Source organism: Gallus gallus, chromosome 5 (assembly GCF_016699485.2).
Source record: "Gallus gallus isolate bGalGal1 chromosome 5, bGalGal1.mat.broiler.GRCg7b, whole genome shotgun sequence".
NCBI lineage: Eukaryota > Metazoa > Chordata > Aves > Galliformes > Phasianidae > Gallus > Gallus gallus.
Genome location: NC_052536.1, coordinates 13,933,969 through 13,960,611, shown reverse-complemented (window position 1 = coordinate 13,960,611; position 26,643 = coordinate 13,933,969). Strand labels below are relative to the sequence as shown.

The 26,643-nt window shown below is 42.4% G+C and overlaps 1 protein-coding gene and 1 long non-coding RNA gene across 24 annotated transcripts in view; one reads left to right on the top strand and one right to left on the bottom strand.

The window, feature by feature from the left end:
- Positions 1 to 25,904, top strand: part of BRSK1 (BR serine/threonine kinase 1) — a 299,198-nt gene extending 273,294 nt beyond the window's left edge. For 6 of the 23 annotated variants that reach the window (XM_046941627.1, XM_040700868.2, XM_040700864.2 and 3 more), the window contains 4 exons: positions 244 to 367; positions 1,934 to 2,114; positions 2,812 to 2,901; positions 23,218 to 25,904. In XM_046941627.1, coding sequence (XP_046797583.1) covers positions 244 to 367; positions 1,934 to 2,114; positions 2,812 to 2,901; positions 23,218 to 23,237 — 415 coding nt within the window. In that variant the 3' untranslated portion in view covers positions 23,238 to 25,904. Of the gene's footprint in view, positions 1 to 243; positions 368 to 1,933; positions 2,115 to 2,811; positions 2,921 to 10,786; positions 10,835 to 22,462 lie in introns of those variants that run through there. The other 17 variants (XM_040700861.2, XM_040700856.2, XM_040700854.2 and 14 more) reach the window with 10 other exon arrangements.
- On the bottom strand, positions 13,565 to 22,516 carry LOC107053406. Its single transcript, XR_001466601.4, has 2 exons — positions 14,544 to 22,516; positions 13,565 to 13,910 (listed from the first exon to the last, which is right to left on the bottom strand). It is a non-coding gene; the product is annotated as an uncharacterized LOC107053406 (long non-coding RNA).
- Positions 25,905 to 26,643: the final 739 nt, after the last annotated feature.

Below are 26,643 nucleotides of genomic sequence, written 5' to 3'. Positions count from 1 at the left end.
TTTTCATGGCTGGTCACACATCTTGCAAGAGTTAAGGCTGTGTGGAATGTTACTTAAACAATTTTCACCAAGTGAGTAGGATTTTCATAGACTCTGTGAGCTGCCTGTTGTAGTAATACCACAACTGGAGTGTTACCAATAATTTCTTGTGCAGTTTTAAAATATTTTTTTTTTCTATTTGGGTGGTATCTAAGAAGTAGTGCTCAATATTCTAAATCATCTCTTTCTTTTTTGCCACGTCAGGCTTGCCAAAAAATCCTGGTTTGGTAACTTCATTAATCTGGAGAAAGAAGAACAGATTTTTGTGGTCATTAAGGACAAACCACTAAGCTCCATTAAGGCTGATATTGTCCACGCTTTCCTGTCGGTAAGTCAGCCAGGCTGCCTGTTGGATGCATTGCTCACTGGTCAGATCCAGGACTCTTTGTGCCATGTACTGGGCAGGGTTTCATCTCCTTCAGGTGCATCCTCTGTGCATTTGATTTATGTGTTGTGTTGATTCAGGCCTCCATTGTGTTCTGTCTAAATTTCTAACTGTAGAAAATATTTTGTAAGATGAGAAAAGATTTCAGCCTTCTGAAAGGTGAAGTATCCTGCTTGCCAGTGCTTGAAATTTCAGTGCAATTAGTGCACTGGTAGTACAGTATCAAGGCAGTGATTTGCTGCTTTGTCACACTTCTCTTAAGGTCACCATCTATGCAAAAGTCTTGTCCTCCTTGGCTATGCTCTCCACCACTTTAATCAGGCAAAAACCTGTTTCGTGTCTTCATTTATTACTTCAGATCTTTTCTCCAACGCCTTATGGCAGATAGAATGGTTATTTCCTCTTGTGACCAGAGTCTCAGATGTTGCAGATACTCTTTATTTACAATCCAGGGTAGTCTGCTGTTTGAGTAGAGGAAAATGATTTTGTTTTGTTTTGTTTTGTTTTCCAACAGAAAGTCCTTATTCTCACCATTTGCAAGTACCAATAAGGAAAAAGTCAGTACAATAAATTTAATTTGCAAGATTTTTAAATTCAAGGATGTTTGAAGCATAGTGAAAACTTATTTTCCAATGGAACTAAGAGAAGGCAGCTCAATTTTTTATATAGTTTGTTGAATTGGTTTTGGTTTTTTTTTCCACAAAATATTACTCTCCTTTTTAGTCTTTATGATGCTGCAATGACCAGAAACAAAAATACAGTTCTTTTAACTGTTCATACACAGTGCTGGCATACAGACAGTGTGTGCAGTATGCATCAAACATTCAACCATCAAAGAATCCATCTCAGGTTGGTTTGAAGCAGCCATGTTCCTATACTGGTTTCATGCATTTAACTGTATTTGTGGGTTTAGTGTAGCATGCACCACTGTTTATATTGTGCATATCTCCACATCTATGGAGTGAGATGCAATGTGGTGTGCAAATACTACGAATCTTCTCTACAGATAACCTCTAATTAAATGTATTGTCATAGCCTGATAAGTCCTTAAGGACACCTTGAAGAACTCATCTCTCGTATTTCCTCCTAAAATAGAGGCCAGATTTCCAAATGTTTTGGGAGATCTTTTGAAAGTGTTGTCCTTTGTGAAACAATAAGTAAAATATGAGAGTAAGTTAAATTCTGGCAATATCTGTTATTGGTGCCTGCCTGAAAATTAGTCAGTTGTGAAATCCTACTGTAGATCTGATGATACGGATATTGGCTCACACCAGAAAGCTTAGCAAAATTGTTTTAGGTATTGATAGGAATAGTGGTTTGGGTAAGTATGCATATTGTCCCTGTGGATATTCCGGACACTTGTCTATGTGTCTGCCACTTGTCCTAATGTCTCTTTGATAGCATAGAATCACAAATTCAAGTCCAGAAGAAAAAAACAGCAAATATTATACATTCTGCAATTGTTTCCTTTGTGCACTGGCTGTACTGTCTTCTACCAACCTGTTTCAGATTCCAAGCCTCAGTCACAGTGTCATCTCACAGACAAGTTTCCGTGCAGAGTACAAGTCCACAGGAGGTCCTGCTGTCTTCCAGAAGCCAGTGAAGTTCCAGGTGGATATAACATACACAGAAGGGGGAGAAGCGCAGAAGGAAAACGGGATCTATTCTGTCACTTTCACACTCTTATCAGGTAACCATGTCAAAGCTGCAACGTGGGTGCAAGTTGGCTTTGTCCTTGCTGATATGAAGGCCTGCAAAGATATTTCTGCTAGGGCAAAGAGTATAACTGTCTTCACCTCAGAAGAAGATTCCAACAGTGGGCAAAAGGAGGATACTGGGATCAAGAATGGCATTGGTAGTAATGGAAATGGTGGGAGAGTAAAAGATTCCCCAGGGGTGAAGTTGCCACCACCATAATTAATACTGAAATTGCTGCTGTGTTCATCAGATTTGAAATACTTCCCTATGCTACATCCTTGCTTTACTCAAAGGTCTCAGTATCTCACCTGGGCACTGTGGGCCAATGATTACTCCCTTATTACAGAAATATGTGATCTCTCTTTTTTTTTTCCGGGTGCATCATGTGCCACGCACAAAGTTTAAATTAAAATAACAAGGAAAAACTGTCCCCAATCTTTTCTGTCCTTACAGAATAAGCCGTCTTTCCTTTTGTTGAGTCCAGCACCCCAAAGCTCGTATTTATATTGGGACTTTATAATAGTTCCTCAAAGTTGTGCCTTTAGCTGAAGCACAGCTATGCCGTGTGTACCCTGATGGGGATGAGGCGGAAGTGAAGATGTTTGTGACCTTTTCCCTCCAGCCTGTGTTACATGAGGATTCAGTTCACACTCCTCTCACAGCCATTTGTGCCTCTTCTCTCCTCACAGGTCCAAGCCGTCGTTTTAAGAGGGTAGTAGAAACCATTCAGGCACAGTTGTTAAGCACACATGACCAGCCTTCAGTGCAGCAATTATCAGGTAAGTAGTTTCTGCTGTTGAGCACTTTGCTTCAGAAAGGACAGGAAGACAAAGTGCCTCTCAGTACCAGGAGGCTGAGGGAGGCCATCCCTCTGATTACAGCAAGAACCTAGCTCCATTCAGACAGAGCAGTAATTTCCTGCACCCACCCTCCTCCTCCCTCTCATTCCCACTCCAACGCTCCCAGCACATTCCCCAGTTGAACAGCTTTTGCCCACCTCCCGCCCAAAGAGCCATTTGCCCACTTATCCATCAAAGGCTGCATTATCAGTTGATATTCCAGATATTCTCAGGTTCCATAAGCTCCCAGAACAGGGACACAGTGTGGAAGATACCCAGTTTTCAAACTCTTCAGGCATGCATTAGAAACCTCCAACTTCATAAGGTTGCAGAAGAAAGTTAAGAGCTGCTTTTAAGTAGCCATTAACTACAGTGTTTTCAGATGGTCAGAAGGTGGCTAATAGTTTCCAGCAGTGCGGTCATATTCCTGGCCCAGTACTGTGGTAACACAAGTCAAATACTAAGGTTCTGCAGAAGCTATATTTTATTGATTTTTAAAATAAGTTCCAATTTGTCGTGGTGGTAAAGAAAGGCTTAGCAGTGTGGCCCTGTGTAGTGACATCAATCTGAATCTGCAGGCAGCCTGAGATGATAATACAGAAACTGGCCTCATCCCATTGTTATGTAGCAAATGTTCACTCCGACAACCAGTGGTGGCACTAGGGAAAAAATCAGTGTTAGCTCTTCTATCCTTTAAGAAGACAGAACAAAGGAAGAAGGTGAAAATTGAAAACGTAAGGAAGCTCAGATATTGGAAATGCTTCAGGGAAGGAAAAGTAGGGAGAAACAGAAAGAGCATAAAGATACCAGGAACAAATGAGAGTGAAGGAGAGAGTGGAGGCTGCAGGAAGAAGAGATGGGGAGTGGGAAGAATTTTCCCAGTATATGGGAGAAAGTAGTATGTACATATACGTAAGAGCCAAGTTATGTGCTTTACCTTTGTGTGAACCAGCTAAGACAAAACTGCAGAATGAAATCAGCATAGGATCATACAGTTAAGTGTTAGGTCTCCTTGGCTCATTGCACATATGGGTTACATCCTTCTGGTCTAACAGTATGACTTTAACAGCTGAAGAGAAAATAACTCTGTCTAGAAGAGTGTGAGCTCACTATGTGACAGAAGAGTATGCTCAGCTCAGGAAAGATTATTTTCCACTTTACTTTTGCCTTCCAGCACTGCCTGACCTTCTGCATGCTGGATTGCAAGGGTGCCCAGCACATGAGTTATTCTGTTAGGAAACAGAAAAGGTGAGGATGTTAGAACTAAGGCTGACTCCGATTTTTGCTATGTGAACTTTTGAAATAAGATAAAATTCAAGGAAGCAGACAGAATTTTCTACCAGCTCTTCCTCTTGGGAAATGCTGGGGCCCAGTGAGAATAAGGGCAATTAGCTGAGAAAAAAAGTGTATTCTCTGTGTCTATTTCACATTACCACTGCTGTGTGAACAATGTTCAACCATTCCTTGCCTCTTTGGGAAAGAAGTGTGCCCTTATCCTCTATGAGGGAAAAACTGTTAAAAAAAGTAAATAATGTGATCTCTCTTAACATCTTTACCCTAGCATGTGCAAGCTACTGAGGCCATATAGAAAAAACTTGGACTCTGTTGCACACTTAGACGTGAAGCAGGGTATCTCTATAAGAAAGTCATATTGTAGCACGAATAAAAACCATTCATCTGAGTGAGGCTCAGAGAGACACTTAGGGCAAACTGTGCTGTGAGAAATGCATCTGACTTACAGTTATGCTCTGATTCTGGAATGGAGAAATTATATTATAGACACAGAGTCCCATTCTATTGCCTAAAGCTACATTAGAATAATTCATTCTCGCAGGGGAAATGCAGCCTGGTCTTTAAAGACAGGGAAAGTGCAACTCCACATGGAGTGTTAAGAACAAGAACTCTATCATCCAGGTAGTTATCTAGACAAGGCAGCTCACAAGAGATATGGTGCCAAACTGTCCTGTATCTATCATCTATCCTGATCAGCAAGATGCATTTCTCCTGAAGATGAGAGAAATAATTTAACTTGAAAAATTTAGTTTGGAGGAGAATCCAAGGGAAAGAGAGAGAGGAAGTGAGATTATTACTGTGGAAAAGATAACCTGTGCTTCAAAGTAGGGAGGTCCCATGATTCACATTCTCATCTAAAGTGAAAGAGGAAATAAATGGATAAAGGACCTGCAAAGAGGTCATGTTCAGCACCTTGGGTGAACAACCACAAGCTGGGTGGCCGTGGTTGGATAAGTCTGTGCAGGGCTTCCTAGGAATTGCCAGGTTATTGCTCAGCATTTCTTACTCACATAGAAGCAAGACAAATTCTTCTCCATTTCTTTTCTTCTCCCTCATTCCCAGCCCTGAACATCTCACAGGAATTAAGGTGGCTGGACTCCTATTCAGGTTCATGTTTTGAGGATGCCCTGTAGGCAGTTCCCTGCTGGAACAGAACAAGCTCATGGTTCACTTTGACTCTCCTCCTCCATGGCTTTGAGGACATTGCTGGCTCTGACCAGCAATGCTGACTCGTTTGCTCCCCTGCCAGTGCACTGGAGATTTTCCTAGCTCGCTGTGCACAGTCCTATCTTCTGTGCAGTTGTCTCCTCTGCCTTTTGGTTCAGGTGCCTTTACATGCAGGATGGTGAAAGCTACCAGCTGTGAAAGCGTGCATGTAAGGTGAGACCTGCAAAAGGACAAGACAGATGAAAGCAGGGTGAAATAGAACAGCAAGGCCCAGTAAGCATATGGCACTGACAGTCGTTCTCTCTCCTGCTCCTCTTTGATCTGTTATGCAGCATGCCAGCCCACTAAGCCGGCTTGCCTGGGTTTCAGAACGCACTTTCTTCTTTCTCATTTCCTCCAGCTCACAACAGTGTTTGTAGATGTCATGTTGCCCATACATCTGTGTGTGTGTATGTGAGTGTGTACACATACGTACCTGAATTAGGCAGATGTGTTTCTATGTCACACTTGAGCACACTGTAATCTCCCTTCCCCATGGATATCCCTGCATTCACTTCCATTTTCCTTTCCTAAAACTGACTGTGCTTATTTCTTCTGACATATTCTGAAGCAAGAAAACAGCTTCCCTCCCTTGCTGGAATAAATGTGTAAATAAATGCAGTCCATTCCACATGCTAATCTATTACTTTTCAAAGCCACTGTCCCGTGGCCAAATTTAGTACAACGCGTCAGCCTTCTACCTTGATGCTTCAGGACATGAAATCTTTTGCGGCATAAGTGCTGAAAGGGCCTGCAGACTTATGACTGGCATGAAACAAGTAAATAGACGCTCCATCCAGGAGCCCCATACTCAGGATCTGCTCTTAGGTAATCCCCAGGCAGGACTGCGCTTTGGTTGAATAAAGCGATCTCTTTGGAAGGAAAAAATCACAGATTTTTGCCTTTGTTTCAGCCCAGTACACTTTCCATTAAATCTTAATTTGTTTTCCTCCACAACGCCTTTGCACAAAAGTAATAGAAACAGCTGGTGAATGGGGACACGCAGAAGCCATCCGTGTTCATTCACAGGTTATCAATTTTTATTTTCTTAATATTTTATTGCCTTTTTAGCCTTTGCTTTTAGGTGTGGGGTGCTGCTTATCCCGAATTTTAACTCATTTTCCCATGTTTTAGGCAATCAGCAATGCTGCAATAGCCTTTATAACTTCTTTGTAGTAGATTTTCTGCTTTATTATATTTCTTGGCTTCATACCAGATTTTAACCATCAGCATTTCCATCAGAGCTTCTTTGTATTGCCACTGGAAACACCTTTCATCAACATAAACAATTGTTTAGAGACCACATCCAGCCTCAAAATAGGGCCGTGCAAATTCTTTCTGGTGGCGTGTATCTTCTGTATATACACTTGAGCTCTCTTGCTGTGCTAGTGTATGTCTCAAAGAGGACAAAAAGCAGATGTTCAGGTGACTCAAAAGCTTTGCTGGAGATTTGTGCTTTCTGGGTGTTCATCTTTATGGCCCACAAGTGCTGTGCGCTGCCTAATAGCTACCAAAATAATTAGTAAGAAATGGTTTCCAAGTGTGCAAAGGATTTTATTATCATCAAGACAGAAAAAAGGGAATATTTAAATGCCAGTTTGGAACGTGGACCACCATTCAGTTTTATCTAAGGCTCATTCAGGTCCCAGCCTAATCTTGTTTTCTGCATTCCCTCATGTCTCAACCACTCTCATAGTGTCTGGGGCAGCACTGTGTCTTGCTGTCAGAATTCCCACCTATAAAAGGCACTGTGTAATGCCTGATTGGTTTGTTAGGGCACTGGTTTTGCTAAACAACTTCATTGTTGTTATTTGACAGACCTCACTACAATTAACTGAGTAGTCCTGAAATAAAGCATGGGAAAAGAAATCCAAGCACTCCAGAGTTGTGATAGGAGAACTGTGCATTTCACATAGGCACCCAAACAGTGGGAGATTCCAACCTAGATGGTAACTGCCTTGGACCAGAGGAACTGGTGACTCACTCGACGTCATTGCCTTTAATGGAAATGGTTACTGGGGACTGTGAGCATCTGAAAGGACATGCTCAGTGGTTTGCTGGGACGTAGCCCTGCCATTGGAATCTCAGGAGAGCAGTTGTTTGTGTGAGATTTCCTGGGCTGGGACAAGTCACCGTCCCAGAGATACCAGAAGCATCACAAACCAGGCTGTCTGACTGTGAGATTTGTGAAGGATAGAAATATAAATTAGAGGGGAAAAAAAAAAGAAGAAAATCAGGAAAGAAAATCTGTGAGAACACTGGGGATTCAGAGCTTCTTTGACCTTTTCATGTTCCAGTAAGGAAGGTCTTATTTTAACCAAATCATTTGTCATCTGTTAATGAACTAAACTGAATGTCATTTATGGAAGAGTCTCGGTAAAAAGTGAAGCATGAGTGACTGCCAGCAATTCCTATGAAACAAGGGATTGCCTTATCATTAGAAGGATCGAGTTCTGGCACTGCCATTCTGCTTTAATTAAAAAATTAAACAACATACATTAAAAATGCAGTTACATGACCCATCAGGGCTTCTCAGGGAGCTAAATGCCTTTCAGTCTTGACATTATTCACCTCACGTAACACCTTGATCCCACAGATACAGGGTTGTTACCCATGAGCAGCAGCCTGCTGCCAAGAATCCAAGGCTTTCTAATAAGGATGAAAATCCTGCTTTAAAATTACGAAATATTTTGTCATATAGAATATTTATTAAAGCAGATGTTATAAGATGATGGAAATTAAAGAAGTATTAAAGTAGCTACTATAAGAAGTAAGCTAAAGACATATTAACTCTGTTAGTCTCTCAGGAGATGTGGTATTAGCTGCTGTTTCTGGCATGCTCATGTTTGCTCTTCTTTAGGAATGGGGAGAAAACAGCTGATCATGTGTTGGGAAGATGTTACAAATAGAAATGAATTACTGTGCATTTCTTCAGAGTGGCCATGCCAATACCGAGAGCACAAATTCGAGTTGAGCATTAACATTCTAAGAAAGAAAAATGGCAGGTCTCGTTAGTTGTCCTTCCATATTTTCCTTGGTCTTATATTTCAAAAGAGTTGTTACGTTTTTTTTTCTGTCCATCAATAACAATTAGACAACCTGCAAAATCAATATTTTAGTAACAAAATGGAGTGCAGATCCCAAGGTGTTGTGTTTCCAAAAAGCGTACGTTACAGTCCTTCTTTTCTGCTGTAGATCTGTCAGTTTGTATTCTATTCTAATCACACAATTAATATCTGTAGACCTGTTTCACAACTGGCTTTACCACAAAACACTGAGAAGAGCTATGCTGACTGCAGTTGACTTAGAAATAAGCGGGATGATTCTGAAGCATTAGGAAGGATGATAGTGTTAAAAATTCACAAATAAAAAGAAATACCAAATTTAGGAAAATCTTAGTAAACTGGCCACAAGGTTTACCTGTTCTGGTATTTTCTAAATATTACCTTTCTTGTTTCTAGACTGCTAGTTTACTGTGTGGTCATTCTGGAGGCACTAGAGGGAACAATTACAGATAATGGGTGTGAGAAACAATCTTTCAGTCATACTTGAGAATTTCTTGGCTCTTAATGTTTTTTTCTGTGCTCTTTCAGGGCACAGGTTGTGCTGATAGCTGGGTGACTGCTCTGAGTTCTGCCATTGTAGATCTGTATTTATTGCAGCTGGGTGTAGTTGACTCAGAGTTGGACAGGAAGCAGTACAAGGCATCAGATGGCTGACTTCTCCAAGTTACTAAAGAAAAAAAACAATACAAGCTTGTGATTGTGACTTCTTGTCGTTGACTCAATCAGCAGCTGTAGGCACTTCTTAACCCTGTTAGGCATCTTCGGGGAGGAGTGTTTTTTAGGAGCTTAATTTGCTTTCCACTCAGAACATCCACTGACAGGTGAACTCCCTGCTTGTCTGACACCTTGTTCCAAATCCTGAATTCTCTCTTCTCCTTCACCTCCTTCTATTTTCCCTTGCCTCTTTTAGTCATGTGGCTTTCTGGGAGACCTTCCATGGGTTTCATCTCCCATTCAGCTCTGCCAGGCTGCCTTTAGCCTTGGGGATGTATTGTCTCCTTGGATGCTTTTAGTACATCACTGTGACCAGGCACCCGTGCACTCTCCTCCTTGCATTCCCAGGTGATAATATGAGCACAGGACTGGCTCATCAGAAAACACATCCATGCTCTTCTAGCATGGTTTCAGCATACCTAGGCATATCCAGCACCCCTTCCTCCCCTTTTCAGATTACTTTTCTGTGGAAATGAATGCTGGAAGTGGACCTACCCTTTCTTGTGCAGACTGTTTACCAGTTAGAGAATAGTTAGGTCTTCCTGGCAGACAGGGATTTTGGGACATTTGCGTGCATGTTTCCGAGAAACCTATTTCTGCTAATACCTGGGTGCTTATTTAGAGGTCAGGCAGGAGGAGACCCGAAACTGAACTAAGTGCAGTAACTGATACCTGCTAGCTCAACAACAAGTACCCAGCACTCAGAAACACACCAGAAATACAGATGAGGTCCCACTGCCAGGGCACCCTGGCTGACAGTGGCAGGTCTTGCTTACCTGCATGTTCTGCAGGAAAGTGGCCAGCAGGACTAGTTCTCTCTGTGTTAAAGCTTACATGTAGAGCTCCTTCTGCTCATTGCACCTGAGTTAAAAGCACTCAGAGGCTGTGGCAACGGGAGCTGTGCGCAAAGTGGACAATAATGTTAATCACAACAATGTCTTGGAGACAGATTCTGTTACCCTATCCAGAAGTAATTCTGTTGCCTGTGAATGGTGCCACTGAAAGCAAGAAGAGTAAGAGACTACGTGTGAATGATAGAGGCAGAATTGTGTTGAGGACTTGGGCACTGGGGTCTAAAAGATGTTTTTGAGTTATGTAAGTAGCCAACTGTTCATGTCCAGGAGCACAGTGCTGCCTTTTATCCCTCCCTCAAACTTCCGATGTACATAGATCAGCTGGCTGGACATTGCCCGTGTGCTGCAGAATAATCTGCAAAACTGTCCAGGGGAAAGAACGTATTTCTAGTCTTTTAGTTTGTTAGTGTAATGGCAGAATGCTTCCGACATCTCCTGAATACTGATAGCTATGATAAAGAGGTAGATGGAAGCAGCGGGACTGAGGCAAGCTCCACTCCCAGTCCTATGGCCAGGTATGCCCTGGCATAAAGTGGGTGGCAGAATTTGGCCTGGGTTGTGTAAAGTCCAAGATGTGTGTATGTTTCCTGCTTCAGGTAATAATGTGCTAAGTTACTACTTTATGCACAGAGGTATGGAAACCTTTTTTTATGTTTTTCCCTCCCTCCCTCCTCTTTCCGTTCTATGATCTAGACACCACTAACTGTATGGAGTTGATGACTGGCAGACTTTCCAAATGTGGTAAGAACTTCCTTCCCTTCTGCCTTTTCTCCTTCCCCAGCCCCTGCTGAGCAACATAATAACGCACTGCCCTGTCCCTTCCACCTCTTCCCCTTCCTTATCCCTGCTCTCCCACGCTCTTCTCAAGACTACCCAACATGTAACAGCCCACAATGTCCTTCTCTTACCCAATGGACACAAGCATATAACCCCTAACTCTGTTCCTCCCCATCCATGCACAAGATGCACAGGCTCCACCACGGCTTTCCCCTTCATAGCACAAGTGTGTGGTGTTGCACTTCAGATTCCCTCCCTCACTGTCACCCAGACCAGTGATTTTCTTTTCTTTTTTTTTTTTTTTGATCATTGTTGATGTTATTGCTGCCTTTGATTCATAATTCTTCAATCCCTTTTCAGCAGTGAAGCTGAATGCTGCCCTGCTAGCTGCTGTCTCCTTTGGTTTCCTTCGATTTATTGAGACAGAATTGTTCTGTTACTTAATTCCCTTTTGCATCCACTCCCTTCTTCGCCATGTATCGTTAGGATAAGACCCAAATGCTATAAAATTGGGTGTGTTTTTTTTTTCTCTTATATCTTGTAGGGAAAGGTTCTGTACAAGAGAAATCTGTTCTCGTAAGACTTCCATGCTGGTAACTAGGTTGAATTCAGACATCTCTGTGAGAGGAACACAAGCTGTTGAGGAAGTGATCACTGAGCTGGTACTGCTCTCCAGCTGGACCTGTGACTCCTGCGTCATCTCTTAGTAAACTGAGGGAAGTTCTTCTGGAGTTGTTCCACAGTCAGGTTGTCACAGTGGAGATAACGTTAGGTTTATGCATGTGTGACCGAGAGCAGAAATTGTTCTGTATTTCAGATGATTTCCTTAAAGGGCAGCTTTGCCATCTTTTTTTTCTTCTTCTTCTTTTTCTCTGAGAAGAGCTCATATGATTTCTTATTTGGGTTTTTTGGTTTACTCTATTTCTGATCTCTTCATGAAGACTCATTTAACTTGTAGGCAGACCTCCAGCTTCATCTTGAAGGCATCAGACAGCAAATCTCTCTTCTTCCTCGAGCCTTTCTTTCTTGTCTGGATCTGACATCCACTTCATATGAAAATACTGAAATGCTGATTCTGCTGATTGCTTGCAAGTTAATCAAGCTACACAGATAACCAGTCAGTCCTCTGCACTTTCTAGATAGAGCATTTCTGTTCATTCCCAGCTCAGGTCCTTCAGCTGTCACAGTGTCAGCATCCATCCATCAAGGGACAAAGACAACAAGGTGATGACCAGAAGGGAGACTGTTCTGTGGCAGCTACAGCCTGAACAGAGCATGTAGGTAGATCTAGAGAAGAGAAAGGAAGGGTTGTTGAGGTATTGGAGATGTTTCCTTTGAATCCAATTCCTTTTGGTGTGTTCATAAAAGATAGAAGTAGTGATGACATTCACTGTGCTGAATTCTACCCTCATATATGTGTGAAGAGCTATTTCATGTGGAGGAGAGCTCATCCAACATTTAGTCAGGGGAGTAAAGGGAAATGACGTGGGATTTAGCCTAGTATTGTCAAACTGTCCTCTGTGACTTTGAGGACAGGCATAGTCCTGTGGAGTTGGCACAGTGTTCATATAGAGACAGCCAATAGAGTAAGAAAAACTATGCTGAGCATTTTTGTGACGTTATCGCTGTTCCACATTCAGAGAATGAGCTTATAAGGGCATTTTTGCTAGAGTTAACACTGGAGCAGTAAAAGCAAATCAGAGGTCTTATGCCAGGCTTAGGAATGCGAAAACTGCGGTGGGAATGAGGAATATCTCTTCACTCGATATAAACCAGTGTGATTAAGAGTGAGGCAAATTTATTTAGCCCTTTAAATATTTGCTTGTCTTCTGCTAGCAGTCACCATCAGTCTGAGATGTGATTTTGCATATAGCCATTAGCATTGAGAAGCAGTTCTTGGTGGACAGCAGAGGTATGTCATAGGAGCTGCCAATGTCCAAATACGACCGCTGTATCAGTTCCATCTGTGCACACTGGAAAACTGCTGCCAACTCTTAATGTTTCACAAGAGAAGAAAACTGTTTGTCTCACGGTCGTGTTGAAATGCATGCAGGGATGCAATATTTTATTCTGTTTCCACCTGTTTCAGCAGGGGAAGGGGCATTTCTAGTGTCAGAAAGACTTAATTGATTTTTGTGGAGTCTTTTATATCTGTGTATAATAACTTTGCCTTATAATAGCCCTTTACATTTAAAATGCATCTGTAGCCTGAAAACTGCCTGTAGAAGTGATACCTTCCAGCTTAGCTGATCTTTCCCTTGTGTATTCAGAGCCAAATCAGTTTAGTGACAAATAAGCTTTACTACTTTATGTGCTGCCATTAAGCCTTATAAATTCAACACAGCTGTAAAAAGGTGAGCTAGATTTAGATTCTTCTGAGGCAGGATTGAGAGACCTCTTTACTATCATCTAATCTGGTATTTATGTCTATCTCATTGAAGAATGGAGTGTATGATTAACGCTGAGGTTCTAACAGGTACTCAAACTACAAAGCTGTCAAAAGTTTTGTCACCCTATACTCGTTAGGGTTGGCGTTAGGGTTAGGGTTAGGATCTGGGCAGATCTGGAAGGATCTGTCAAGCTTTGTAGTTTGACTGTGTTGGATCTGGAGCTATTGATATATACCACACAGAAGCCCACAGTGCCATTTCACTAGTCCTCATTCAAAAAGGAGTCTGTCTTTATGAGCTTGGATGACTTTAAGGCCTTTAATAAGTGAGCTGGGAGTTTATTTGGATGGTTGAATCAGTAGTAAAGCTGTTTCATAGCCTTTGATAACTCCTTTTCCCAACCATCTCTAATTCTTAGAGTCCTTAGGAAGCACGTTTCGCCACGATGCTGGAGGCTGGCAGAAAGCTCAGGAAAACCTGTCTCATTCTTCACACAACCTTCTGAGAAGCACTTAGCAGAGAGCCTGTAACTCCCCATTCTCTATACTGTAGCTGTCTGGGGCTGAGTTTTAGTTCCAAGTAAAGCAGTTTTCTCTTGTTGCTTTCCATCCCTCGTGAATCTCAGGAAGGTTTTGGTTACGTCACTGGCACTTCAAGAAAATGGGAAATTATTACTGTGTAATTAGCACAGCACCAGTCAAATCTTGCTGCTGTGCCTGGCATTGCACAAGCTTACTTTCTTGCAAAATCTTAGACCATAACTCTGTGACAAAAGAATAGGCAGAAGACATAATGTTTATTTTTATACATCCCATGTTGCTGCTTACAGTTTGAAAACTGAATTCCTGGCAGCAGCTAAGCAAGAAGCTTACGGATCCTCGTGTGAACCCATGACTGTCACTAAAATGATCTGATCAAGGCAGAAGCACAGCAGATCCACTTGCCTTTCATATCTTTCCAGTGAATCTCACTGAAATCTCCTGCTTCTAATGTTTCCAATATATTTAGATTGCTTACATAGCTTCTTATTCTGAGACACTTTACACTGCCCACCATCGCCAATCATCCTCTCTGCACACAGCGCAAATGCACTGCAGTAAAGGCTTCTCTTCATACCTCCTTGCAAATGCAGTCTCATTCATGCGGATGCGATCCCATCTCAATAGCATTCCAAGCAACTTGAGGAATTAGGAGGGGTTTTGTAGTTTAAAATTGATTGCATCCCACTGGGATTGCAGCATGTAACTTTTAGTGGTAACTTAGAGGCTCTTAGTGTTACTTACAGCAGCAAAGATCTGGATTTGATGCTCTCAGAAGTGATACATATTGGCCTTACTTGAAGTAACTCTGTCTCTTTTAGAGTAGCCATTTGAGCTTTGATGGAAGAGAAGGTGGGTGATGTGCATTCATGAAGTCATAACTGATGGTAGAAGCACTAAGACCTGCAGAAAAAAAATCTATCTATGTATATGCTGCCCTCCCAGCTGAAGGATTCTGTTCACCACTGTTGCACTGTGAGGTCATCAGAACAATGTTCTCTTTATTAGCATTTCTGATAAATGTGCTCACTGCTCATCTTTCTGAGTGTAACTGATTCTTGATGGGCATGGATATAAATTAGGACCCAAATGAGAGATCTAAGGAGGAAGCCCACCTGAAAGATCACATATTCTATCATAATCATGTGATATTGATAGTGCGAATATGTGATATGATTCGTGTGAATCATAACTTAGATAAGTCAGATTTTCCAAATAGTTCAAGCCAGGTTTCCCAGTTATTTGCTGTCCAAACAAATACCACGCAGTAGTTGTATCTCTCTTCTTTCTAGTGCTGCTTTCAGGAGGAACTTATCTTCCAATTCATAACTCATATTTTGGCACTATTGAAGAAGGTAGCAATAAAAATGGCAGCTTGGCACTAAAGATGACTCCAGATGTATAAAGATGTTTGTTATGTATCAGGTTCTGTTTTGACACCTATGGCCAGACTTTTACTGCCCAATAGGAAATCTTCTCCTCTTTTCTTTTTTAATATCTAGTATAGAAAACACACTTCTCTCTTAATTAACCTAGCAGTACTTTACTTATGGCAAGCACTACTTCAGGATATTCCATGTGAATATTTGCTTGCTGTGCTGAGCGGAATTTGAGATGGCCTCTCTTAAAAGTTGAATCATGTTTTGAAGGGATTGATTGATTCAAAGGAAATGGGGAATTAACTTTTCTCCAGCACACACAGTTTATTTCTTAGGAGCAGGTCTGAGAACTTAAAGCCCATAAGATCACACATAAACACCCATCTGTCAGGAAAGGGAAAAATGGTATCATTAAGTGCCAGTATATTTTTGACATTTTTATGGACAGAAAAAAAAAAAAAAGAAGAAGAATGAAGCAGCTCAAGTCTTTAAAAGAATGGGTAGCAGCAATAATATCATCTGTTGCAGCTTTATGAGTATAGATCATCAGCTTCCCCTCTCATCACACACTTGTGCAGGCAGATCTTCGTAAAAGGAGAGACAGATACAAAGCATTCTTGGGCTGAGTCCTTTACCAGCCAGTTTGCCAGAACAGCGTGATTCCACAACAGAATCTGGCATCTCTTCATCCCAGCTCTATCCTTGCCTGCTCTTTCAGTGCCGCCAGCTGTCCAAGTGAGCACACGATTCCCTCCTCTCCATCATCATGTCTCCTTTTTTGAATATTATGTGGTGCCACTGAAGTGGTTAGAGGTTTTCATCCGTAATGGAGATTTGTTTTCTAATTAATTACTTGTGTTATAGCTTTGCAGACCATAGCAGCTAGGAAACTGGCCTCGTATATTTGGGTTTTTGCTGGCTGCATTCACCATTCTCTAACTCACTGCCCAAGAACTTCCTGTCTCTGTTATATTGCCTGTGACAGGAGAGGCTGACCTGAATTTCAGTTTCTCTGTGAGTGTATGAGAGAGAGAAAGCACACAAGACAGAGCAGAATCCCTCCTGCATAGGAGAAGGCATGTTTTAGTGTGGTAAGAACAAGGATAGGTTATATAGCATCTACATGTCAGATTGGTTGAATCTGCTCAGATGTGTAGCAGCTGAAAGTTCTCACCTCCTGCCAATACCTTGGACACCTGTGCTAACAGTGTCTGATTAGCTGAACAGTTCCCAGCAGCGTTCTGTTCCTGCAAACACTGTTATCGGCTGGCTCTTTTACTGCCAGAGTCCATGGGCTCTGGAAAAGAAGCTCTGTTGCTTCCTTTGGAAGTAGTCTTTCCCAGCTACAATTCATTTGTCCTGCTAAGAAATTCGAGTTGTTCTGTGGACTCAGCCTGTCCCCATTTTCTAGTCCTAAACCAAAAACTAAAACTAAAACAGCCATCTCATTATATAACTTAGTGGGGAAAAAAGTACTGGGAGAACACGTTGTGGTCAATCTATCATGACAGTTCAAAAAACCTAGCAAATATAAAACCACGTACTTTTTACCTGAAAAGCTTTTCAAACTTCCTATGTTTTCAGAGAAGTACCACTCCTGGGATTTCAGCAATTCCTTCTGCTCATGTCAGGTGGTGTAGGGTGGGTTCATAGTCTAGGAAGAAGTTCTGTGTGAAGGCTTCCAGCACGACATTGCAACAGCCTTTCAGTCACCCTTCTCCATTGCAGAGGGAAACCTTATATATCCAACTTACGTTAAATGGGTTGAGCAAAAACTGTTTACAGTCTTCCTTGGCAGTAAGTGAGCTCCTTAAGGCCTCTCTCTGATTTGCATTTGTAGAATGCCTAGGCCAGGGGCTCTTTGGTCTGGATAAAAAAAAAAACCCTACATAATCTTGTAGGAACAGAGAAACAGGCCACTTTTACCTCTCCATCAACCCTTTCAATGCATATAGTCTAGGAATGGGTTCTTTGTGTTACATCTTCTGTTACTGAAGGCGAAGGGACTCTGCCAACAGAAAACAAACATTCTTAGTCTTAACAAAGAGGGATCGAACTCTGTCAGAGTGGCAGAATGGGATTGAAAGGGAGTGGATTATCAGTCATCCAAAAAGTGTTTCGATGCATTATGTGGAAAGAGTTGGTTTTTTTTGCTATGATTCACTGAAAATGTGGCTGCTGTTGTGATGAAGAGCAAACTAGGGTTAAAAAAAAAGAAAAACAGAACAAAAACAAACAACAGCAGCAACAACAAACCCTCCAAGGGATGAAGGGAAAGGAATTTGTGTTGCAAGCAGCAGAGGCAGGCAGAAGGCAAACAGAAAGGATGTGAAAGCAATGAGAGAAGGTGTGTGGGAAATCAGGTTGACAAAGCGTCTCTCTCTCTTTCCAGTGGAGACCAATGTTTTCCCATTCACTTTCTTCCAAAGCCTAAGTTAAAAATGCAGAAATTAAATAATTTATCAGGCCACTGAGAAAGGAAAGGCACAGAATAATCCCACAGATGACATATTTGCTTTGTTCAGCTTTGTGGTCAGCACCGAAAAGATTAGTGCATTAAATGCCATTATAGATGTAAGAGAGATGTTTTCACAGGACAAGAAAGTTTGCTTTCACTAAGTCAGTGGGAATGCTGCCATTTGCTTGAATCAAAACAGGACCAAGTCCTTATATGGCTATCTTAAAATGTTATAAAAGAGCAGACTCCATTTAGAGATAGAAGCCTCCAAGCCTGTCCTGAAGCTTCTTGTTCCCTACTTGTTAATTTCCTGTGAAGGACTCTGAGGGTCGTGGCAAGGTCAGAGCAGATGAATCCTATTCTGGTGCCGCTCCTGGTACCTGGAGTGCATCACCTCCTTTTCTCTTTCCTCTCTTAACTTGGATGCGCCAGTTCAACTTTGCTCCTAGCCCCTGGGACACTACTACAGAACAGCAAATGAGATAGAGTACTCTGAGGGTTGATACAAGATATCTGCCCAGCTTCCTTTTACTTCTTAGTGCCCGTTCCAAGCCCCTTTTCTTCCTTTTACTGTCTGTTGTGTTAAAATACATTCACTTATTTTGAGGAATTTGGCCATGACGGTGCTGCACACAGGTGCCACACATTAGTGCCTTCTCCATAAATCTATTTCTTTAGTGTTCCTTCAACACATGACCCTTTCATGAGCTTCAGTGCTTGTTTTCAAACTCATTCCCCTCCCCATCTTGCAGCATCCGGCTCCTCGGACTAACTCAGAAATGCACATATCCATCTCCTCCTAACAGAAGTAAACCTAATGCTCTGAACCTCCCTTCCTGCTTCTGAACCTTCTCACAGTTTCTCACCCTTTCTGCCCTTCATGCCTTCTTTACTCTATGTTGGTGAACGTTTGCTCTCAAGGGGGAAGAAGACCTTAGTTACAGATGCATGAAATACCAGGGAAGTTTTGAAAAATCAGAGAGCCAAACCTTCATCCCTGTCTGGAGGAAATGGGATGTCATCTCACTTTTTTAAATAAGAGAGGAAGTCTCTTTGAGTCCCCCAGATGGGCTTGCAGGTCTAAGAACCTGTCACGTATTTTGTACTGAGGGCTAGGAGTGGAAGATTGCTGAAAAAACAATTCTAACAATAATCACCTGCGTTTTCAAGTCTTGTTTTACTGGCCGTAGCAGCCCAGAGGCAACTGAAAACTGAAAGGAGCAACAACAGTCACCATTTTCATGCTTCCAGCATAGCTGACCTATGTTTACATATCCCCAGAGAGAAATGTGAGGACTCTTTGTCTGTTCAAAGGCCAATATCTAGACAAGCCCGAGCGTGGGCTAACAAGCTGTCGTGTAGATAACATCAATGTGATTGTCTGTAGTGCTTGGCTTAGGATCAGTCCTTTCATAACTGCAAGATATGAAAGGATTAATACCAAGTTTTTAATTACAAGTCCAGACACTATGAAAGGCAAAGAAAGGAAGGGGTTAGTGAAATGGCCTATTTTATTTTTCAGTAGCTCTCATTCAATATCCCTAAGGATTTCCTGCTTCCCATTAAAATTTTACCTGAAAAATGCTGATTGTAAGAAATCCAGTAGTGATACAGGCAAAGAAAAAGCAGATTGTTAAATACTCTTTGCTGCAGTAAATCTCCAGGTACTTGAAAGCCAGTAGGGCATGGGAAGGAGAAAGGGTGGATGAAACAGGGGCTGCATATTTTAATAGGATGATTAAAGATCCTGTATCAGAACCTGTTAAATACCAGGTATTTACGTACAATTTTAGAAATGTTTTATTGCTCCCTTTTTGCAAGTTGTACTTTCGTCCCCCGTTCCTGTCTACGTGAAAACTAAAATTTCCCCAGTTCCTGCAGAGCGCTGCTTTCTCTGCCCTCCTCTTTCCCTTTCCCTCTAAGCTTGTTGAATAAACTGCTCAGCTGAATAACTAGAGATACTTCCCTCCCCTTTTCTCCCAACCTAGCAGTCTTTCCCTCTCCAGCATTTTTTTCAGTGCTCTTTTTCATTCTCTCTGCTGACTCCATTTGCTTATGAGGATGAGGGGTCCAAAGCCACATAATGACCAGATTTGTCCACATTCCTGCAATCAAGGCTGAGTGTTTGATTTATTTTTTCATTGAAAGAGAACATTCTCTTGAAGTAGAAATGAGTCAGTGCAGATATTAAATGACTGTGAGCACGGCATGCGTTCAGAGCGGCTTAGGGTGAATTAGAAGTTATAGATGTGGAAGAGATATCCCCATTCCAAAGCGTTTGCACGCATATGGAAGGAGGCAGGTGGAGCTCACAGAGCTGTGACCCAGAAATAGCTGAGAGTTTGGTAGGTTTTCCTATATTAGCCAGAATGTGAGTTATGTGTTTTTCCTGGCTGCTTGTTTAGGCCCATCTATGAATCTGTTAGCTGAAAAATGCCCTTCCAGAAACTAACAGCCATTTGCTTGGGGCATTGGTATAATTGAGCACATAGACGGAAGCAGGGCCAGCAGTAAGTTAAACACAAAACAGCAAGTACCGGAAGGCAAGGAACGGATTAGATGAGTAAGACTGAGATCCATCTCTCTCTATGCCAGCCATGTGATTTTTCTCAATTCCTGTTGTCACACAGAGGAAAGCAGCAGCAACTACATGGCTAGCATGGGGCAGCAGCAGAAGAGTAATACATTCAGTTTTGGAGGGCACAAATACTATCTTTTTTTCATTTTCTTTGCGTATCAACAGTTGATGTCTGTCTAGCATCTTCCATTAGAGAGTAAGAAAGCATGCTACAAATCCTTCAGATGAGTTACCACACAGAGACAGTACTTGCCCACTGTGGTAACCAATTTGCTTATGTGTGTAATACAAGTGAAAAGAAATAGAATATTACGAAGCCGACAGCTTCCACTAGCTGTGGGTGAATGGGGATCTCTGCTATGAAGAAACCTCTTTGCTCTGGACTGAATGTTGTCATCTCAGGGATGAAAGGTCCCACTCTTCATAGCATACCACATCACTGCATGGCAGAAACAAGGAGCCTGTTTCCTTCCTTCTGGGGGCTGGAGGATGAAATCACTTAGATGGGGTATAAATTACTTGATTTGAATTTGTTATAACAGTGGAGCCAACGGCCCCAGTACTGAGAAGAGCACCATGAGGTTTTCTTCAAGTATGACCTTCCACGGTAACGTAGAGGCACGGAGGTGTACACATCATTGCAGTGGGAATTAGAGTGTAAAGAAAGAATCTGCTGTACAGGTCTCATCTTCAGCGGATAGGCCAGAGAGTCATTGTAAAGACATCCTATCCCCTTAGCAGGTCCAGCCCAAGCTGCTGTGCCATGAAACCTCTGTGGACCGTTCCTGGATTGATATCGCTCATGCTGAAACACAGCTGGGTCTTTCATTGCATTGGACTTAAGGCAGTCAGGAATGAAAAAAAGATTGTCTGGCCTTTGAGGACCAGTTAAGGCATTGCATGTAACCATCTTGGAGCTGCATAATTAAACCCAGCACATAGCTGTTAGTCAAGCACATGAAAGCTTTTTATAGAATATTTGTGCTTTGTTAATTGAGAATTCTCAGATGCCCACATTTAGAGGGCTTTAGAAGAAGACTCATTACAGTCAGTCCAGGGTCTGTCTGTTCCTTTTGGCTCCTGGAGGTGCATCTGTGATGCATCGTGCTCCCCACTACAAAATGGCTTTGGTAAAGTGAATCTTGGATTTAATCAGAAGGTGAAATGGTGAACAAAAAGACTTCTTCAAATGGCATGAAAGATTATATTCTAACATATGTACAGTGCCAACCCATGTTATTTCTGTAGCCTGCTCCTCTGGCTGGCTTAATGAGATACCTGTTCCACCAGCATGCAGTCCTTCATCCTTCTGTGGCTCCTAGCTCCGCTGAAATGAATGTCTGTGTTCTGGAGGCTGTATTGTAGCAAAACAATAAATTCAGGACAATGAGAAAGTAGTTCTTGACCCTGGCAGGTGCCAGAAATACATGCAGAAATACAACAACCTGCTTCTACAAAGCATTCAGTATCTCCATTTCCAGGTGCTTGTTGTAAGACGGATCTGAAGATGCTTAAAAGCTTGTAAGCACAAGCCACAAACCACACATACAGACGGAGGTAGTCGTGTCAGCCATCGCTTGTTTTTCAAATGCTTTCTCCCTTGGAGCACTTAAGCATTTGAGGTTTAGTGTCTAAAAAGCGAGCAAGGAGATACTCAGAAACAAAATGCAAGCAGAAAAGCATAATGCCCAGTGCAGCCATGTAACTTAGCAGGGCTGCAAAGCGAAGCATCAATTGGCAACCACATAAAAAACAAAGCCAAAACAAAAAAACAACGACGACATTTGTAACATCGACAATAAGATGGGATTTGCCTGTGTCCCACATTACGTTCACTGATGTTTCAGTGCGGAATGGCCAAATGACTGCAAGTCATAGACCGAACTATGTATTTCAGCGATGTGGTGCTGCATCCTCTTGGTAGGTGAGACAGCTGTGCCCACCTGCTCAGGACCAAACTAGGACTTACCCGTAGGTGCTTGATGCTCCCAGCCTCTTTATTTCTGTAGGTGTCCCATCCTAAACACTCTTCCTCTTCCTGCTCATTGTCTTCATCCCCCACACACCCCCACGCACGTGGCTCTGGATCTCCTCATCATGTTCTTCTCGTTAAAAACCCCATTGTTCATTTGTTTGTTTGTTCTCTCTCTTTCTCTCCTCTTTTTTCTCTCTCTTTCCCTCTCGTTTTTTTTTTTTCTTTCTTTCTTTCTTTCTTTCTTTTTTTGTCTCCTCTGTTTTGTGTACCCAGGCAGCCCATTGAGTAACTTCTTTGACGTAATTAAACAACTTTTTTCAGACGAGAAGAACGGGCAGGTGAGCCATCCCCCCGGCACGCCAACCAAGCATAGCGCAAACAGCAAGCGGAGCGATTCCGGTTCTAATGACTATGGGTCTAGAGGAGACAATAAGTACCCTGCTGGCAAAGACAAGGCAAAGATGGTCTCATCAGTCGGCCTACAAGACCAACCTTAAATAAACACATAAAAAATTAAATAACTTAGAAACAAAATCAGAAACAAACAAACAAAAAAATAAAGCAAGAAAGAACGAAAGAATATTCCTTAGCAAGCTAGCCTCTAAACTAGAAGGATGTATATACCTTGCCACAACAGTACAAAACTGTCTATAGACAAATTTTGTATGAAGGAATGACTGTATATATATACATATATATATTTATATATGATATATAATATATATCTCAGAAACAAACACAAAAACAAACGAACGAAAGAATGAAAAGAAAAGAAAGAAAAGAAAAGGTAGCACAGATGACAAACCCAGTTCGACAGATCTTGGGTTGTGGTTTTTTTTTTTTGATTGCTTTTTCTTTTTTTTTTCCTCCCTTTTTTTGAATGTTTTTCTTTTTTTTTTTTCCTCCTTCCTGATTTTTTGGGTTTTTATTATTATTATTACTTTTTGTTTTCTTTCGGTTTGTTTCTTGTTCTGTTCATGCTCTCTCTGTGTTTCTGACGACACCACTTGTTTCCGCTCTGCTACCAGGAATTATCCCGAAAAGTTAACATGTCAGCCACGGCTTCACCTTCTGTGCTCTGCGGACACTTGTTGACGGAAGGCAACCGATGTAGACTGTCCAAGGACCAGTCCTGTTTGAGGTTCCCAGCCTCCCCTCTCCCTTCAGGAAGTGGGTTTCTCCCCCACTTCTCCCCAAACATCTCCCCAATGCACGCTTTTTTTGTGTTGCTTTTTTTTTTTTCCTCTCTCTTTTTCATTTTTGGTGCTCCACAAGAGAGATCTGCTCAGTTATGGGATTGCACAGTCTGGGCTGAAAGGAGGTTGCAAATTGTTGGAGTGAAACCTTTGCCCTTGGCAGCTTCTGTCCGCGCAGGTGAACTCAGCCTGGAGCGGGAGGGTGTGGGGAAGGAGATGGGGTAGTGGGAGCGCAGTGTTGCGTGGATCCAGAGTGTGTTCTCATCAGAAACCAGCCAGGAGCAACTCAAAACTAAGCCTTGAACCAAGACAACATTGGGGAGCTTCATCACAGGATTTTCTTAGCCTTCTTTTTCTCCCCACCACCTTTTCTGTTTCTTTTGCCCCCGTTTTTTTATGTATATACATGTATATATGTGCGTATATTTTGATAAAAATATACATACATGCATACATATATATATATATATATATACACAGAAAATAATTGTGTTTTGTTTTGATTCGTTTTGTTTTTAATGCTGTCTCATTTTGCTTTTTGACCTGCTGGAAGGGGAAAGGAGTAAACTTAGGAGGGAGAGGGGGGTTAAACGAATAAACACATACAAACAAAACATGCAAACTTAGGGAAAAGGCAACTTCTGGTAGCAAAGAAGAGGGACAAGACTCTGCCAAGGACTGTCTCTCCTGCCGCCAGGCATGGTTGCTGCTGCTGCTACTGCTGTTCCTCCTTCGACACCTTCCTCCCCATCTGTCAGCTCCCTGCCACTGTGCCACCGCGCTGGGACCTTCTTCCACCAGCTGGAGCCTCCACCGCACCCTGCATTTAGAGGCAATTGTTGTGTTGCTAGTGCTGCATTGATATCAGTATTATTATTTCTTTAAGTTCCCGATTTCATTCGTTGGCTTGGGTGAATTTTTTTCTTAAAAAAAAAAAAAAAGAAGAAAAAAAGAAAAAAGAAAAAAAGAAGACGAAGAGGAAGAAAAGAGACTTACCTTGGGTTTTATTTCCTGTGTGTGTGTGTGTGCAAATCACTGGCACTTCGTTCATCTGAGCAAGGCAAGGTGGAGTCAGGGCAGTGGGAGACTTAATCACGAAGCTACTGTAAACTTTAAAAATTACTGCAAGATATTTTTATAAAGTTTTAGTTTTTCTTTTTGTTTCGTTTTGATTTGTTTTGTTTTGGTTTTGTTTTCTTTTTTTTTGAAGGGGAGGAGGGTGGGCTTGGGTGGATGGGGACCTTTCTTTTTTGCGTTTCAGTTCTTAGGTCTTGGTTATTTATATATACATATATATATATATTTAAAAATAAGCTGTTAGATATATCTTCTGTTTAATAACTGTGTAGAGGCAACATCGATTCTTATTTATTTTGCGGAGGAGGGGGAAAAAAGACACAGCAGCCCCGTAAGTGTTCATCTTGTGACTTGGAGAAAGAAGAATCGCCGCCTTTTTTCCTCCTCCTCGAGAGTTACATGACCAAGTGTAACTTATTCTGGCCCAAGTTCAAAGGTTAAACAAACAGACAAAGAAACAAACGTGGTTTTACGCCTGGAAGACAAAACGCAGTGAGAAGTTCTTCTTGACTGAGATTTTAAGAATGTAGGCTTAGCATTAGTGTTCAGCTCTTTTATGACCTTCGATTGCTGCTCGTTGGGTTCCTATGGGTGTATGTTGTATCGCAAGATTATTATTATTTTTTTTTTAAATGATAATGTTGTATGAGTTCTTTTTGGTTGTTGTTGTCGTCGTTGGTTTTTTTAATCATTTTTCCCCTTCTCGAACCAGTTTTACTTGTACATAGGTTTGAAGATTAAAGCGGATTTTTAAAGACACAACTGGGGCAAAGACCTTTGACTTTGGCCCCGCTTCCCCATTCCCCCAAAACGGGAGGGATTCATTTTACGTTTCCGTTCTATTTATTTATTTATTTTCCCTACTCCCAAACCTTTTCTCTCGTATTGCTGTGTGCATGTCAGACACCGGGGGGTGATGGCTGGGGAGGGGGGGAGGCAAGGGTGCAGGAGAGGGGGGCAGTTTTAATTGCATGACATTGCTGTAAATTAGTCTCTTTTGCTTTCGTTGTCTTTCCTGCCTCCGCCCTCTCTCTACTTCTCCTCCGAGCTCCCCTCCCATCACCCCCGTCCTTCTTTTCCCTCTTTTCTCTTCCCTTGTGTATAGATTTTGATGCTTCTGTTACATTGTACCTCTACGAAAGGCTGGGATTTCAATACAAAATAATAATAATAATTTAAAAATACCTATATCAGCAAAACCCACGCGGTACAAGCAGGAAGGGGATTACTTACACAAGATATAAGAATAAACGAAAGCAATACCTCTTGTTATCCTTCCTATTTTGTACTTTGAAGACACACACGCGCGCACACACACATATACAGACACAAACTGACGTTATTTAATGGTTTAAAATGGACAACAAAATCTGATGTATCCCTTGTTAAATAACTGTGAGCAACTTTAGTTCAAAAACCAATAAATTCATTCAGTAAAGATACGAGCTGTGGCGTGTCCTCTTTGTGTCCGTCAGACGAACCTCCTCCCCCCGCCGCCCGGCCCGGTAAGTACCGCGGCACCGCGTTCCGCCTCGCGCTGCCTGTAGGGGGCGCTGCTCCCAACAGCCTCGTGGCCTCGAGGCGCTGTCCGCGCGCTCAGCGGGAAGGGGGCGGCGCGCGCTGCGGCCGTTGGGCGCGAGGCGGATCGTGACGGCGGAACGAGGGGAGGACGGCGGTCCGCGGCCGCACGGAGCAGGTAGGGGACGGGGCTGAGGTGCGGGGTTGGGGGGCTCGGCGCTTCTGGAAGGTTCCACGCTGCTGCCGCAGTACGGGCCGGAGAAGCCCTGAGGTTCTGGGGGGATTCCTTGATGTGCTAAGTGAGGCGAGGGGTGGAAGGCGATGTTCCGAAAACGAAGGGAGTAGCAAACGCTGTGGGCGCTGTAAGGCGGGGAGCTCGGAGCTGGGCCGGCGGGGTGTGGAAGGAGCTGCTGGGCTGCGGCGTCAGAGCCTCCGTGCTGCTGCTGGGTGCTTCTCTCGCTGCGCTGGGCGGAACGGCCGTGAGTTGGAATGGTCTCGTGTGTGATTGTGGTCCTCCTCAGTTCTCTCTGTGACGGTCTCCACGTGCTCTAAGGAAATGGTTTTGCAAAGGGAAGGACCTCACGCTTAGAGCCTACCCGTGTTTATTCTGCCTTTTTTGGCCCTGAAGAAACGGTAGAAGGAAAACAGTTGCGTGCAGATAAG